The sequence below is a fragment of the Chrysemys picta genome, chromosome 13 (genome assembly GCF_011386835.1).
Source record: "Chrysemys picta bellii isolate R12L10 chromosome 13, ASM1138683v2, whole genome shotgun sequence".
Lineage (NCBI taxonomy): Eukaryota > Metazoa > Chordata > Testudines > Emydidae > Chrysemys > Chrysemys picta.
The window spans coordinates 11,328,262-11,345,804 of NC_088803.1; the positions used below are offsets into that span (position 1 = coordinate 11,328,262).

The 17,543-nt window shown below is 53.0% G+C and overlaps 1 protein-coding gene across 1 annotated transcript; it reads right to left on the bottom strand.

The window, feature by feature from the left end:
* Positions 1–263: 263 nt before the first annotated feature.
* On the bottom strand, positions 264–15,761 carry LPCAT4 (lysophosphatidylcholine acyltransferase 4). Its single transcript, XM_024113061.3, has 14 exons — positions 15,498–15,761; positions 8,161–8,303; positions 7,753–7,973; positions 5,141–5,253; positions 4,975–5,035; positions 3,981–4,039; positions 3,864–3,898; positions 3,523–3,577; positions 3,330–3,412; positions 2,524–2,649; positions 2,225–2,348; positions 1,732–1,830; positions 1,145–1,301; positions 264–700 (listed from the first exon to the last, which is right to left on the bottom strand). Exons 1-14 carry the CDS (start codon positions 15,744–15,746, stop codon positions 561–563), a joined length of 1,665 nt encoding a protein of 554 aa, XP_023968829.3. The 5' UTR covers positions 15,747–15,761; the 3' UTR covers positions 264–560.
* Positions 15,762–17,543: the final 1,782 nt, after the last annotated feature.

Below are 17,543 nucleotides of genomic sequence, written 5' to 3' on the forward strand. Positions count from 1 at the left end.
GGTCTTGCTGAGGGGGCTCCCCAGGGCTTTGTCCCTTTCCCGCCTCCCTGAGCCAGCCAGCCCCCTGCGCTGGGGCTGGATCGGGGTAATTACCTTAGATTTGGAAATTCCTCAGTATTGTTCCAAGGGGCCCCCTTGAAACCGCCACTGAAGTTTCACGATGTGGCATGAAGGTGACCTTGAAACCACTGTATTAAATGTGAAGGCCCAGCTGCAGGGCCCTCCAACACACTCTTTTCCAATGAACACCGCTCAAAACCACCTTTGCTTTAAAAGTTAGTGTGTATATATATATATATAATATTTTCATAGAGATATAGATATTTGATATATAAAATAGCATTTGTTTACATTTTACAAAACAGAAGAAGAAACGCAACCCACCCGCCTCACTCCAAAAAATAAAATAAATTCCAAAATAATTAAAATAAAATAAATCCTCCTCCCCCAAAATTGGCTGTTTCCTCCCCATTTCCTGTAGCCCTGAGTTGCTGGGTGTGTCCCGGGTAGCGAGTGTGCTGGGGAAGGGGTGTCACTGTATGGTGGGGGAGGGGCGTGGTTCAGTCTGCCTTGCTCTTGGTGTGGGGGAGGCCATTGGCGTAGGGGGTGGGGGCCCGGTGGGTGGGCACCGGGAGGCACAAGTAGGTGCTGAAGAGCGGAGCATAGTCGGGGTGGCGCAGGGCGAAATCCTGGAACTGACCTGGCAGGGAGAGAACGAAGGAGAGCGTGAAATAGCCACTGGGCTGGCTCAGCCACCCGTTGGTCCGTCCGTCTGTCTGCCCCTCCCCCCCGTCCGTCTGTCTGCCCATTCGCCCTTCTGTCTGTCTGCCCTCTCTTGCATCCATCTGTCTGACCGTCCATCTGTCTGCCCTCTCATCTGTCTCTCCCTCCATCTATCTGCCCTATCCTCTCATCTGTCTGTCTGTCTGCCTTGCATGTGTAGCCTCCCTCTCTTTCTCTCTCTTCTTCCCCACGTGTCAGTTTCTCTGTCTACCCATCTGTCTGTCTGTCTTCTGGGTCCCCCCCATCTGTCTGTCTGCCAGAACTCCTCCTGTCTGTCTATCTGCCGGGTTCCCCCCTCCCTCCCCGGTCTGTCTGTGTGTGTCTATCTGTCGGGTCCCCCCATCTGTCTGGGGGCGCTCACCGATGCTCAGCCCGTGGTGGGGCTCAGCCCCGCCCAGTGCAGCATAGAGCTCGGCTCCGTCGGCCCAGGGCGTCCCCAGCAGCAGGCGCAGGATGGCACAGAAACCCTCCTGGGGCAGGCGTGGGGTCCCCCGCCTGGCCCCCGCTTCGCAGAACAGCTGTGGGGAAGGGGAAAGACGGTGTGAGTGGGAGAGAGACCCCACACAATCCCCATGCCACCAGTCCCCCATACACCCCAGTCCCCTTATACTCCCCCCGCCCGTGGCCCCACCCAAAACCCCTATATCTCCCCACAGCCCCATTATCTTCCCACATCTCCCAAATACCCTCACCCACAGCTCCCATATCTCCCTGCAGCCCCTAGAACCCCCTGACTCCCAGATACCCTTCATATTCGCCCCACATACTCCCCCATTCCACATCCTCCAACCAAGTCTCCTCCCCCCACCCTCTATATCCCCACACATACCCTCCTAGACCCAGACCCCTCTCCCCACATACTCCCAACCCAGCCCCGCATATCCCCATCCCTGCCCTATTCCTGCCAGAGCTCCTCCCCCTGCACCTCACACTCCCTGCCCCCCCCACCTCGAAGGCCAGGCGCGTGAGCTCCTCAGGGCTGCGTCCCCCCTCCAGCGCCTGCAGGGCCAGCCGCACCGCCCGGGTGTCCACGGCGCCCCCCATGTCCTGGTGGACAGACACACGAATGTGGGTTACCTCTCGACACAGAGCCCCCCACAAACCCCTCCCCTGCCCAGGGGTGCACTCCTATGCACCCTGGGGCAATCCCCCTCCCCCAGCCATGGGGCAATTCCCTACCCCCAGGGGCAATTCCCCTCTCTGATCCCTGGGGCAATTCACCTCCCCTCCTCCAACCCTGGGGAAATTCCCCACCCCCAATCCTCCCCGGTCAGTCCCGCTCCCCCACCCCTGGAGCAATTCCCCACCCCCTGGGCAATTCCCCTCCTCTCTCCACCAAGGGGCAATTCCCCCCCAGCCCCGGGGCAATCCCCTTCCACTCCCCGCTCCTGGGGCGTTCTCCTCCCCAGCCCTCTCCCACTCCCTTCCTGCCCCCCGGTACCTGCTGGAAGTAGGCACAGAGCTCCTCAGGTGCCTCAGGGTGGGGCAGCCCCAGCCAGCGGGCAAGTTCCTGGCACCCCAGAGTCCCTGCTCCACCATCAGGCAGGGGGCCCCCCACGACCCACCTGCAGGGGGATCCCCATGGGGGAGGAGAGAGGTCAGAGACACGGGCAGTACAGCCCCCAACACAGCACTGTCCGGTCTGTCCCTCCCCTACTGCTCATCCATCCTCCCCTGCCCCTTTTGCCATCCCTCCCCTCCCCCCACCTCCTCCTCCCTCCCTGTCTCCCAGCCCCTCACCTGGCCCTCCGCAGCGCCCTTTCCAGCTCCCAGAGCCGGGGCTCCAGCGCCACCCGCAGGCGCCCAACTGCCCGCACCGGCAGGGTTCCCACCAACTCGCACTCGGTGGCCGGGACGCCCAGCGCCCTGCGGGGAGACAAGGGCAGGGAGTGGTCAGACTGAGGGGCCCCCCCCATGCCGAGCCCCCCATTGTGACCCCCCCAAGTGCCCCTGATCTCACTGTACCTGCTACAGTGCCACGACTCCCCCATACCCTCAACAACCCATGTACTTCCCTCCAACCCCCCATACGTACCCCCCACATACCCTCAGAGCACTGACCCCCCATAACCTTCCCAAAAACTCTCCATGGGGCCATTATTCCCCTGCCAACCCCCCCCAGAACCCCCACACCACCTCATCTGAGTACCTGTACATGGCCCCAACCCCCATATCCCCTGCTTCAACCCCATCTGAGTACCCTGATAACCCACCGTCCCCCACACTGTGGCCATGCCAATCCCCTGAGGCCCCAAATACCAACCCCCCATGCCCTCCCACGCCAGCCCCCTCTGTGCTCCCTTCACCTGCCTCCAGGGATCCTGTGACAACCACTGCCCAGGGCCCTCCCACACCAACTCCCTGGTACCATGTGCTCCTCCCGTGCCCCAGACACCCCAGGCCCACCCCCCGGCGCCTCACGCCAACCTCCGCACCACCACCTTACCCCAATATCCCTTGCAAAACCCCCATGGGTGCCCCCCATCCTAACCCCCTGTAGCGACTCCGAAGGGGAGCCAAGTCGGCCCCCCACCAGGGCCACTCACCGGGCCATGGCTCTCTGCACGTTGCTGGCGTAAAGGGTGGGGTTGACACTCTCCTCAGCGCTGGGCTGATAGACGGGGAGGAACTGGAAGAGATAAGGGGGTTAGGGGGCAGCAGGGAGTGTGAGGGGAGCTCAGCCGGGAGGTGTTGGCCTATTGCCCTGGCACGGCAGTAGGGGGCGCTGTGCAATCTCACCTCCACTTCCACAGTGGTGCAGAGTTGCGATGCCGTCAACCAGATGACTTTGAGCCTGCGTGGGGCGAGAGAGACATGACACCCCAAGTTAGTCATTCAAGAATACAGCAGGGAGACAAACAGACACACAACAAAGCTTGTCCCCTCCAGCAGGGGGCAGCAGACAGACACCAGCACTCATCCTCTCCAGCAGGGGGCAGCAGACAGAGACAGATACACAGCAGGGCTCATTCCCTCCAGCAGGGGGCAGCAGACAGACAGACAGATACACAGCAGGGCTCATTCCCTCCAGCAAGGGGCAGCAGACAGACAGATAGATCCCTCCCCCATGCATAACTCACACTCCGGGGCCTTGCCACGCCCAGGTTGTCGAGTCCTGCCAAGAGAAGAACAGAGGCATTGGTTGTGCGGCCCGACCACGCCATCCACCCGGCCCATTATCCCTGCCAGACACTCACCAGGCTGTTGGGGTACCGGACGAGGATGGGCTGGATAGGAACCCCGGCAATGAAGGCACCTGGGAGAGAGAGTCACAACCGGTTTACACCAAGGCTTTCACTCTGGATTTACACGGGGGTGCAGAGAGGGGTGTAGGCTGTAACAGTGTCACCTGCATACATGCAAGGAGTTATGCCAGGCACACAGAGAGGTTAACAGCCTTTCCGCTGAGGATCACCCTGTGGGTTACTGTCGTTTGCTCTGGGTTTACACTTTGGTAAGTCTAAGTTTACACAGTGTTTACTCGGATGGTTACTCCAGAGTTACACTGACTCTAGCTTTACAGTGGATTTTTGCAGTGTTTACTTGGAGGGTTACTCTAGATTGACAATGAGGTTACTCTCTGCTTCTTCTAGGTTCACATATTGGGGGTTAGCCAGCGTTTACACTAAGGGTACATTTACATTGAGGTTCACATTTCAGTTTACATAGATTGGTTCTCTAGGATTGCCCTGAGACTGGCCACATTTACACTGATGATTGCTCTGGGTTTACTCTGTGCTTCAAACAGAGCTGCTGCTCTTGATCCACACAGCATGTTACTCAACATTCACTCCAGGTTTACTCTGTGCTTCACACAGAGCAGCTGCTCTCAATACACACAATGTGTTACTCCAGGTTTATTCTGTGCTTCAAATTGTGTCGCTACTCTCAATCCACGCTGCAGATTACTCCAGGTTTACCCTTACCATATACAGGGGATTACATCATGTTCCACAACAACGTTTCCTCCTGCTTCACACCCAGCGCACCTGCGCTGCTCACACTGGAGTTTCCTGCAGCTCCGCCTGAGCATCTCACCCCCCCAGTCCCAACCCTGCAGGGAGGAGTCTCTGGGCTCGAGAGTCATTACACCCAGGCCCTGCTTGACCAGCGGGAAAGGGGTCCCAGGGTGGGGGTCGCCCTACTCCCCCCACCCCTGTGTGAGCCAGGCTGTGCTTCCGGGCCTCATACCTGGCTTAAACTTCAGTAAGGCTTTCTTGTTAGAGCAGGTCCCCTCGGGAAAGAAGAGCACCTCGGGGAGAGCAAAGAGGAGAGTGTCAGATACACTGGGAGGGGGAGGCGGGGGGGGTGATCCAGGGGAGGGGTGGGAATTGGGGGAGGGGGGAACCAGTCTCACCTGTGGCCATTTTCCCTGGGATGTGGCCCGTCTCTTCACCTCCTCTACCACCTTCTTGCGGGAGGCTGGGTCGTGGCGGGACACCAAGATGGCTTGGTTGAACCGGAGCAAGGCTGGGGAGTGGAGGGGGCAGAGAAATGGGTGAGGGGGGAAAGTCCCACCACCACCTGCTGCCACTCAACCCCAATGGAGCCACCACAGGTCCTCACCCTGGGGCCGCCTCCTCCACCTCCCCTCACTCCCCATCCCCTCTCCCACCTCCTCTCCTCTGCTCCGCTGCTATCCACAAGCCCTTCTTTTCCCCACCCCCCATCTCCTCCTCCTTCCTCCTCCTGCCCCAAACCCATGGCGCTGTCTCCATCAGTGGAGAGACCCACCAAAATGGGGAGGATGGGACATCGCCGGATCCGGCTCTATACCCCACTGTTACCTATCAGCTCTGTGTTCTTGGGGAACCAGGGTGCAGTACCCAGCCTGTCTGACCTCCCCCCCCCCCCCCCATCCCCCAGCCTCTGCTTGAACCAAAACAAAAAGCAATGAAAAGGCCGTGGGAGACACAGCTAAACCCCTGGGATAAGGGTGACAGGACTAAGGAAACTCCCCTGGCCCCTGCCTCGGAGATGGGACAAGGAGGCATCTCCATTAGCTACAGAATGGAGAACAGAGATTCCAAGGCAAGAACCGCACGGAACTCTGGGACCAGCAAAGCAGGGAAGCACTGCATGATGGGGGATCTCTGCTCCAGATCTTAATGAACCCACGCCTGCACACACCCAGCTCAGTAGTTATCAGACCAATTCTAGTAATGAATCCTTTATTGGTAGCCAAAATGGTGAAGCTCCCTAATTGCATTGTGAGCTCCGTCCAAGGAACACCGCCCAAAGCCAGGAATGATCAGCTCCCATTGTCTAACCCAGGGGTAGGCAACCTATGGCATGTGTGCCAAAGGCGGCACGCGAGCTGATTTTCAGTGGCACTCACACTGCCTGGGTCCTGGCCACCGCTCCGGGGGGCTCTGCATTTTAATTTAATTTTAAATGAAGCTTCTTAAACAGTTTAAAAACCTTATTTACTTTACATACAACAATAGTTTAGTTATATAGTATAGACTTATAGAAAGAGAACTAAAATATTAAACTGTATTACTGGCATGCAAAACCTTAAATTAGAGTGAATAAATGAAGACTCGGCACAGCACTTCTGAAAGGTTGCCAACCCCTGGTCTAGCCTGAACAAAACAACTGTGGTATTCTCCCTTGAGCCATCAGTTTACACATAAACAAATCTAGTGTTCTCCCTTGAACCATTGTTGTTTCTCTACAAAACCCCCTATCCACGCTCAAGTAAGTGTTCTGATGCCTGGATCCAAAATCTGCATCAGTTCCATTGGGACTTCATCTTCTCCTGAGTGATCATGCTGGGGGCTCTGCCTGTCTCCAGCACTCTGGACCTTCAGCTGCCACCGATTCAAGCTTCATGGAGTGGTGAGAACCCAGCTCTCTCTCTCTCTCTCTCTCTCTCTCTCTCTCTCTCTCTCTCTCGGTATAGCCTTCTGACCCTGACTTGTGTGATCAGTTATCGTTTTCTAAACCTGACTTTTATAATCAAAATTAAGTTAGATTTAATATTATAACTGTTTTGTTTGTTTGGCTCCCCTGTTGTTATTACCTGGCAATAAATAACTTTCATGGTTAAGCTGGTTGCTTCTCTCTCCCCCCACCGCCCCCGGGGTGTTTTTTTGGTTTCCTCATTTGCTCTGCAGCAATGCTCCTCGTACCTAAGCTAAAAGATCCCTGCAGTGCCCAAAAAGCCTGTGGGGTTTGCTCATCAAGTGGGTTACTACCAGAACAACTGTAACGTGAAAGTGGGGATAGGGACGTGCTGAACCTGGGACATAGGAGGGTGTCAGATTGAAAATGCTGCTCAACCCAGCCTGCTCAGGTGGGCTCTAGTCCGGTGCGGTGCCTGTGACATATGAGGGGGACAGCTTGGAGGTGCTGCTCGACCCAGTCTGCTAAGTCCAGGGGCATATAAGGGGTCAGTTTGGGAGTGCTGATTAAACCAGTACTCTCAGAAATGCTCTGTTAATGTGTGTGTGTGTGTGTGTGTGTGTGTGTGTGTGTGTGTGTGTGTGTGTGTGTGTTCGTCTGATTCTGGGGCTGGGAGAACCCGGCCCTGGGGAACCTAGGTCCTGCAGGACAACTCCATTGGGAGGGAACTTGCAGCAGGGAGAAGTAGAGCTCCGCATGGGAACACAAGTGACACAAGCAGTACATTGATAGAAATACAACCCCCCCCCGCAGAAGAGTAACCCTAATAAATGAGCGTACCCCAAAGTAATGGGCAAAGCTGGTAACACCCACTTCCTGCCTCATCCCCTGTAGCTGGAGCCCCATGGACCCTGCTCCCCATTCCCCCCCCATGACTGGGATGCCCCTTCTGGAAGGGTCCCAGGGGGGGAACCATCCAATGGGGAGACAATCCAATGGAAGGGCCCATATCCCACTCCACTCTAGCATGGGCCCTTCCAGCTGATGACCCCAAGGTCCCTCAATGGCATCATCCAACTGGCAGACCATGCAATGGAATGGCCCATCTTCCCAGCCCCTTACCTCCAATGACAGGCACGTGGAGGTTCTCCGTGCGGGAGACCACCATGGGAATGTCACATGGCAGCAAGATGATGGGGTCGAAGAAGGTGGAGTGGGGGGCGGCCACCAGGATCGGGGCCTCCAAGCGTGATGCCCGCTGCCCCCGCACCCGGATCCGCATGAAGCCGAGGAGGAAGAACATCAGGCGGCTCAGGAGGTAAACGGAGCTGTGGGAGACGGAGCTGAAACGGGATAGATGGAGACGGTGGACGTGGGAGGAGCCCAGGGCTGGGATAGCAGGGCCTGTGGGTCGGGACTGAGGGGCATTGGCAAAGCTGGGGAGGGGGAGCCCAAGGCTGGGCTAGCAGGGGGCTGCAGGTCAGGATAGAGGGGCACCAGCGAGCTATAGGGGGTGGGGAGGTCTCTTACCTCCTCCAGTCCGTGAGCGGCTCTTTCAGCTCTTCCTCAGACCGGTGCAGCACCTGGAGCAGCGCGAAGGGCCAGATGAGGAAGAGGACAATGAAGGCCAGGGCAACACGGAGCGGGGCCAACACCATCCCCAGTAGGTAGAACTGTGAAGCAACGGGAGAGACGTCAACCCCCCAACGCTGACTGCCCGGGCCCCTCCGGGCAGCGTGGGTCACAGGATCCCCTCAGGTCAGCATTGTAGGACTTATCTCCACCAGCAGGGGGCAGCAGGGTCCCACACTCACACACATACACACAGAGTTCACCCAGCCTGGCAGGTTTTCCTGGGCCTGGCCTCATTGAAAGGATCACAGCCCAAGGACTCCCCATAACACAACACACAGAGCATCGTCTCCTTAGTGGGTACTGTCCTGGGGCTGACGCCCACAGGGCAGAGAAGGGGAGCCCCAGGGAGGTGTTACAGGCCCAGGATGGCTGCATATAAATATGCAAGCAAGAGTGAGTCAGGCTAGAGATAACAATGTTAGTTCAATCAGGGAGGTGTGAACACCAAGGGAGGAGAAACTGCTTCTGTAGTTGGATAGCCATTCACAGTCTTTGTTTAATCCTGAGCTGATGATGTCAAATTTGCAGATGAACTAAAGCTCAGCAGTTTCTCTTCAAAGTCTGGTCCTGAAGTTTTTTTTCTGCAGGATGGCTACCTTTAAATCTGCTATAGTGTGTCCAGGAAGGTTGAAGTGTTCTCCTACAGGTTTTTGTATATTGCCATTCCTAATATCTGATTTGTGTCCATTTATCCTTTTACATAGGGACTGTTCAGTTTGGCCAATGTACATAGCAGAGGGGCATTGCTGGCATATGATGGTGTATATTACATTGGTGGACATGCAGGTGAATGAACCGGTGATGGTGTGGCTGATCTGGTTAGATCCTGTGATGGTGTCGCTGGTGTAGATATGTGGGCAGAGTTGGCATCGAGGTTTGTTGCATGGATTGGTTCCTGAGTTAGAGTTTTCAGAATGCTTGTTGAAGATTTTGTAAATGAATGCTTCACCAAGCATTCTCAAAACTACGATACCCGCATGAGGAAATAAGGAAACAGATCAACAGAGCCAGACATGTACCCAGAAGCCTCCTACTGCAAGACAAGCCCAAGAAAAAAACCAACAGAACTCCACTGGCCATCACATACAGTCCTCAGCTAAAACCTCTCCAACGCATCATCAGAGATCTACAACCCATCCTGGACAATGATCCCTCACTTTCACAGACCTTGGGTGGCAGGCCAGTCCTCACCCACAGACAACCCGCCAACCTGAAGCATATTCTCACAATAACTACACACCGCACCATAGTAACTCTAGCCATCCTGCAGCAAAAAAACTTCAAAGAGAAACTGCGGAGCTTCAGTTCATCTGCAATTTTGACACCATCAGCTCAGGATTAAACGAAGACTGTGAATGGCTAGCCAACTACAAAAGCAGTTTCTCCTCCCTTGGTGTTCACACCTCAACTGCTAGAAGAGGGCCTCATCCTCCCTGATTGAACTAACCTTGTTATCTTTAGCCGGACTCACTCTTGCTTGCATATTTATACCTGCCTCTGGAAATTTCTACTACATGCATCCGACGAAGTGGGTATTCACCCACGAAAGCTTATGCTCCAATACATCTGTTAGTCTATAAGATGCCACAGGACTCTTTGCTGCTTTTACAGATCCAGACTAATACGGCTACCCCTCTGATACTTGATTAATAATTCAAGAAGCTTACATCAGTACTTTGCTAATTCAGGGCCTGTACTAATCATCATCATAAATATTATAAATATAGAAATTCTCGGCTATCATTAGATCAACCTCCAATTCACACAAAACTTTATTAGCATTAATAATCATAAAACAATAGATGTTGTCAATACAACCTACTCTGGGGTACTTGCTGTGTATTTTATGTTGTTATAACTTTTCATTTTTTATAGTCAGAACTGCCTTAAACTACCTTAAATGATGGCACAGAGGGAAACTGAGGCACCAAAGGATACATTTTTAAGGGCTCCGAAATCTCATCCTTGTTCCTAACTTTATATACTTTGACTACATCTTTGCAGCACTGAGCTTTCATAATTAATAATAATAGTCCATTTCTATAGAGAAACTTCATAATTTGATCTAGACAACCCTAGCGGTTGTTGAATTAAATGATTAATAATAATAATTACAACTGGAAGAATTAGGGATTTGGGCGTCTGTTTGGGAAAAGTAATATATGGAGATATACCTATCTCCTAGAACTGGAAGGGACCCTGAAAGGTCATTAAGTCCAGCCCCCTGCCTTCACTAGCAGGACTAAGTACCGATTTTGCCCCAGATCCCTAAGTGGGCCCCCTCAAGGATTGAACTCACAACGCTTGGTTTAGCAGGCCAATGCTCAAACCACTAAGCTATCCCCTCCAATCTGTAACATGTTTCGGTTGGACCAAAAATGACAATTTTTTTTTTTGAGGGTTGAACGACCCATTTTGTTTATATTTTGACCATGGTTAAACACTTTTGGCTCTTTTCTAAAATAAAAATAAAATCAAAACAAGAAACTAAAATGAAAGGACTTTTTGAAGCGAGACCCAGAAAATCAAAACATTGTGTTTCAAAAATGTCAGCATGAACCAACTTGATTTTTATTTGTTTGGTTTGTGTGTTGCTGTAACAAACAATTCAGTCAAATTGACATGAATCCACTAAATATTTCAGTGTTATTTTTCACTGGAACAAAGAGTCAGCTGAAAACCCAACTCTAATACTAATTAATAAACTCAGCATCATTGTGGCCAGTCCCATCTGACACAACATGAAGTACTAATGTTCGTAATAAAGATAAATATTATGAGTTCAATTTCATCAGAATAGGAAATAGTTAATGTACTTTGACTCCAAAAGGAAATATTTGTTTTTAAGGATAATTGTCCTTAATACACAAACTCCAGGATATGACCCATTTGATTCCTGAAGATGCATGACTAATTAGCACCAAGAATAATTAGTATGATTAACTTTAAGGTTGATTCTCCGCCCTTGATCTAAACCAAAACAAAATGAAATAAGATTCATAATCAAGCTATTGATTAGTAACACTCCAAGGTGTGGGCTGTTCAGTTTGTCTGTCTGCAAAACTAACAAATTAATACGCTAATAGCTAATAATAATAATAATAATATGCAAAGTTAAACAGTTATTAATACTAGAGGATTCTCAGAATAGGAGACAGTCTATGCCAGCTAATGGCAAATGGAAATTATATTAATATCAAGGCCAATAATTATGACTAGAGACACTCCAGGATTTGCCGTATTCCAACTCAGTGGACGCAAAAGTAAATGCTTAATTCTGCCCGCACCAACGCACGAGCTGAACGTTACTAGCAGCCATAAAGGTGAGCCTGTGGCCAAGCGTTTGCAGCCTGGCAGTGGAAATGAACACTGGTAATAGTAACGATAAATCATTGTATTCCAGAAAGTGGGCAGCCCATGCCCATCAACAGGACGAGTCATCCTAGCACGGGGTTGGGAGATGGGTTAGGGAGAGGTTAATAACTCTGGGGCGATTTTACCCGGTCAACTCCCAAAGATGCCACGCAAATGAATAAGACTCAGTAATGCCCCAACCCTCCCTCTCTGTCATTAATAGCAGCCCGGTGAGACATGCCAGACCAGCTGAAGCCCAATGGCAATAATAAGAATATTAAGGTTAATAATGATTAGTGCAGAAACCCGAGTCATTAGATAAGAACCATTGACTCTGAGCTCATTGGGACAGAGATCGTCCACGACCAGGGCTATTAGGTGCTACCGTAATGCGCCTAATAAATAATGTACCGTGCCTGGTGTCCTGGGCCACAACTGGGGTTTCTAGATGCTACCATGATACACCTAATAAATAACATACAGTGTCTGGTGTCCTGGGCTACAAATGGCGTTCTTAGATGCTACCGTGATACACCTAATAAATAATGTATAGTGCCTGGTGTCCTGGACCATGACTGGGGTTCCTAGGTGCTACTGTGATATCCCTAATAAATAACATACAGTGCGTGACGTCCTGGGCCACAGCTGGGGTTCCTAGGTGCTACCATGATACACCTAATAAATAACATACAGTGCCTGGCATCCTGGGCCACGACTGGGGTTCCTAGGTTCTACCATAAAACACCTAATAAATAACATACAGTGCCTGGCATCCTGGGCCACGACTGGGGTTCCTAGGTGCTACCATTATGCACCTAATAAATAATGTACGGTACCTGGCGTCCTGGGCCATGACTGGGGTTCTTAGATGCTACTGTAATCCACCTAATAAAAAATGTACAGCACCTGGTATCCTGGGCCACGACTGGGGTTCCTAGGTGTTACAGTAATGCACCTAATAAATAACGTACGGTGCCTGGCGTCTTGGGACACAATTGGAGTTCCTAGGTGCTACCGTGATACACCTAATAAATAACGTACAGTGCGTGGCATCCTGGGCCACGACTGGAGTGCCTAGCTACTACCGTAAAACACCTAATAAATAACAGACGGCATCTAACACAATGAGGTACTGGGCCATGAATGGGGTGCCTAGTCGCTACCATAATACACCTAATAAAAAATGTACAGCACCTAGTGTAATGAGGTCTTGATCCATGACTGGGGTTCCTAGGCGCTACCGTAATACACCTAATAAACAATGTACAGAGTCGGACACAATAGAGTCCTGGGCCATGACTGAGTCTGACAGTGCTACCATAATACACCTAATAAATAATAATAATTCATGTCACCCCAAGAGACGCAAACCAAATGAATAAGTATCAATATTACCAGGGCAGAATCTTTAGCATCAATGTCAGATGATGTAAAATGAAACAGCAATACGAATAAGAGAAATAATGACTATTAACAGGGATTTTACACAGTGGGATCCTAGATGACCCCAAATGGAAATAATTGGTGTATTAAGGCTAATTCACCATTAATAGGGGATCTCTAGGATTTGACTTAGCCCCTGTGGGTACTAAATCAAGGATTAGCCCTCAATATTATGTGAGCAGAGTTTTGCTACCCAAGTCTGCAAAAAATGAACTAATAGTATGAATACTAACCCTATTTATTAATAATGGGAATTTCCCAGCTAATGGCAAATGGAAATAATCTGTTTATTAGGGCTAAGAATAGGGAAACTCCATAATTTCTTAATATGGAAACTCTAGGATTTGACTTGCTCCCAATGGCTGCAAATTAAAGCAATGATACAATTAATGACTGTATTAATCTCTACGATTAATAGAGATTTTTGGCTGTCAGTCGCAGCTAGCACCCTGGGAATCCTGGAAAGATTGAAGCGGTTTGCTTCAAAACTGTCAAAATTAGTACATTTGATTTTTTTATTTATTTCTAAAATATTTTTTCTGGAATAATATTAATATGTTGCTCATAATAATCTATAAAAAGAACAGGAGTACTTGTGGCACTTTAGAGACTAACAAATTTATTAGAGCATAAGCTTTCGTGGACTACAGCCCACTTCTGCATCCGATGAAGTGGGTTTTAGCCCCCGAAAGCTTATGCTCTAATAAATTTGTTAGTCTCTAAGGTGCCACAAGTACTCCTGTTCTTTTTGCGGATACAGGCTAACACGGCTGCTACTCTGAAACCTGTCATAATAATCTATGGTTATTGCTAATAGGGATTCTCTGGAATGGGAGCCAGCTACTCCCAGCAGATATAATCCAGGCTCCCATAGCACCTAAACCACTTAGGCCCCATAGCAACACTCCCAGACCTATATATTACGGCTACTAATTAGGAATGCAGCATCCCTGGCATGTGCTTCTCCACATCCCCCCTGAAGGACCCCCCTCAAGTTCTGACCTGTAGTAACCCTGGAGCAGAGGACCTGTTAGGGCAGAGCAAGCCCTCTCCAGCAGGGGAAGGGAGGGTACTACAAGGAGGGTTGTGAGGGGGGACAGAGGGAGGATATGGGGAGTTAGGAGGCGGAAATGGAGAGTCTGAGCATGGAGCTAGATTGATAAATACAGGGGGTGTGTAGTGATAGATAGATAGATAGATAGATAGATAGATAGATAGATAGATAGATAGATAGATAGATAGATAGATAGATGGGGTGAATGGGGATAGATAGATAGATAGATAGATAGATAGATAGATAGATAGATAGATAGATAGATAGATATGGGGGCAGACAGAGGGGGATGGCTGGATTAATATGAAATAATACAATACTAGTGACAGTAAAATAATGAAGCAAACCAGACAGCTGCTCAGCTGGTCCAGACTGGTCCCTGGACCCAGGTGCAGGGAGGGCCCATTGACACACACACACACAGACACACACACAGAGATAGACACACACACACACACACCGCGGGGATCTGGCCCTCAGCGCACTGGCTGGAGACACTAGGCCCCTAAGCCAAAGATGCCAAACCCTCCAGCAGAACTGATACATACAGATACTAATGCCATATAAGGGACCATTGTACAGCCTGTGGGAACATACTCCCAGCGCTGGGGCTGTGTGCGGGGGGGAACCCAGGGCTGGGATCCCAGGGAGCTGTGGGTCAGGAGTGAGGGGCACGGGCAGGGCTAGGGGGGAGTTTGCCCTGGGTAGAGTCTCTAGAGAAACAGGATGTAAGTAAATAAGGGGAAAACGAAACAGAAAGGGAAATGGAAGCAGATGCCCGGCTCCTCCCGCGCTGCGCTGGGCCCGGCTGGGGCTAAAAACCAGCCAGGGAGGCTGCCGCATCCGCACCCCCGAGAATGGGGAGGGGAGACCCCAGCGCATTGCAGGGGAGGGGGCTCCCAGCACCCGGTGCCCACCAGACACCGCAACACTCTCCCCCCCCCCCGACACTGGGATGCCCCCAATACACCTCCATCGCCTCCCATCCCCCCCAGACACTGGGATGCCCCCAATACACCTCCATCGCCTCCCATCCCCCCCAGACACTGGGATGCCCCCAATACACCTCCATCGCCTCCCATCCCCCCCAGACACTGGGATGCCCCCAATACACCTCCATCGCCTCCCATCCCCCCCAGACACTGGGATGCCCCCAATACACCTCCATCGCCTCCCATCCCCCCCAGACACTGGGATGCCCCCAATACACCTCCATCGCCTCCCATCCCCCCCCCCAGACACTGGGATGCCCCCAATACACCTCCATCCCCTCCCATCCCCCCACGGAGCCTGGGAGCCCCCCAATACACCCCCATCCCCAAACCCCACCCCCAACACAGACACCCCCCAAACACCCCAGCCCCACCTCCCTCCCCCTCACCTTGGCTCTCTGCGCCCCCGTCAGCCGCAGCTCGTGGACGAAGGGGTTGGGGGCGCCCCCCCCGTCCCGGCCCCGGCTGCCCCCCTCCATCGCCGCCCCCCCACGCCCCCTCCGGGCTGGGAGCTGTGACTGCCGCCGGAGCCAGGGCCTAAGTGATGGGGGGGACGGACAGACGGACAAGGGGAGGCGGGACCAGGGCGTGGTGTCCCCGGCACAAGGGGCTGGGCTACGGGCTGGGTTGGGCAGCATCTCACTCCTACACCGCTCCGTCCAGCCCCCTGTCTGTCTGTCCATCCATCCCCGTGTGTGTCTACCTGTCCGTCCATCCATCCGTGCCTCTGCCCCTCCAGCCCCCCTGTCTGTCCCTCCAGCCTCCAGTCTGTCCATCCAGTCCCCTGGCAGCCTTTCCGTCCATCCATCCCCCTGTTTGTCCCTCCAGACCCCCGTCTGTTCCTCCAGCCCCCCTGTCTGCCTGTCCGTCCCTCCAGCCCCCAGTCTGTCCCTCCAGCCCCCCTGTCTGCCTGTCTGTCCATCCATCCCTGTGTGTGTTCCTGTGTCTGTCCATCCATCCCTGTGTGTGTCTGCCTGTCTGTCCGTCCATCCATCCCTGCCTCTGCCCCCCAGCGCCCCGTCTTTCCATCCATCCCCCTGTCTGTCCCTCCAGCCCCCTGTCTGCCTGTCCGTCCATCCAGCCCTGTGTGTGTCCCTGTGTGTGTTCATCCAGCCCCCTATCTGCCTGTCTGTCCATGACCGTCCATCCATCCCTGCCTCTGCCTCTCCACCCCCCCCCCCCCGCATGTGTCCATCCATCCCTGTGTGTCCCTCCAGCCCCCTGTCTGTCCATCCGTTCCTATGTGTGTCCCTGTGTCTGTCCATCCAGCCTCCAGTCTGTCCATCCAGCCCCCTGTCTGCCTGTCTGTCCGTCCATCCCTGTGTCTTTCCCTGTATCTGTTCCTCCAGACCCACCATCTGTCTGCCTGTTTGTCCGTCCATCCACCCGCCCATCTGTCTGTTCGTCCCTGTGTCTGTCCATCCAGTCCCCAGTCTGTCTGTCCATCTGGAGCAAGGGGCGAGACCCGGAGAGTCTATTTTTATCCCTCCCCTCCTCCCGCACTCGCTCTTCCCCTCCCTGCCTCTCTCCTTCTCCTGCCTCCAGCCCCCCCCATCCCTGCGGGTGCCCCTCACTCCCCACCCCCAGCCTCCTGCTAGCCCAGCCCTGGGCCCCAAACTCTGCCGGTGCCCCTGACTCCCGACCCGCAGCCCCCTGCTATCCCAGCCCTGCCCCCACCTTCCACAGCTCTGCGGATGCCCCTCCCAGAGCTGGGGATAGAACCCAGGAGACCTCCCCCACCCCCACCCCTGCTCTAACCACTAGCCCCCCACTTTCCTTCCAGAGCTAGGGATGGGACCCAGGAGTCCTGAGTGGGGTTTAGTGAAGGGGGCTGAGGGTCAGGACTCCGGGGTTCTCCCTTGGGCCCTGGGAGTGGAGTGTGGTCTAGTGATCAGATCACAGTGCTTCCCCCCCAGCTTCCCCAGTGGCATCCAGTGGTGCTTGGAGAGCATCTGTTGCCCCAGGGGCCTGTGATGTCACAAACTCTGTCTTGATCCCAAACTGGTTTATCTGGTTGATCTGGTCTGCTCAGAATAAACACCCCTCCAACCCCCCCTCCCCCGTGGGTCTCTCCATGCAGCCCCAACCTTCCAGCCAGCCCTAAAGAGAGAGCACCCCTCTGTGAGTGGGTAGATTTTCTCCCCTATTACATGTGGGGAAACTGAGGCACAGAGTGGGCTGGACCAGGGTGACCCCGTGAGTCAGGGTCAGAGTTAAGAGTAGAACCCAGGAGTCCCGGCTCCCAGCCCACCCTGCACTAACCACTAGACCCCACCCCCTCCAGGAAGCAGGTTTGGATGGTTACAATTCTAACAAGCACCCACCAGCTGATTGACCCCAGCTGGGTGTTTGCTGGTGTCCCTAGCTGTGCTCTTCACCCCCCCAACCCCCATGTGCAGGGTGAGAGGCGGGTGGTATCTGAGCAGAGGCCCCAT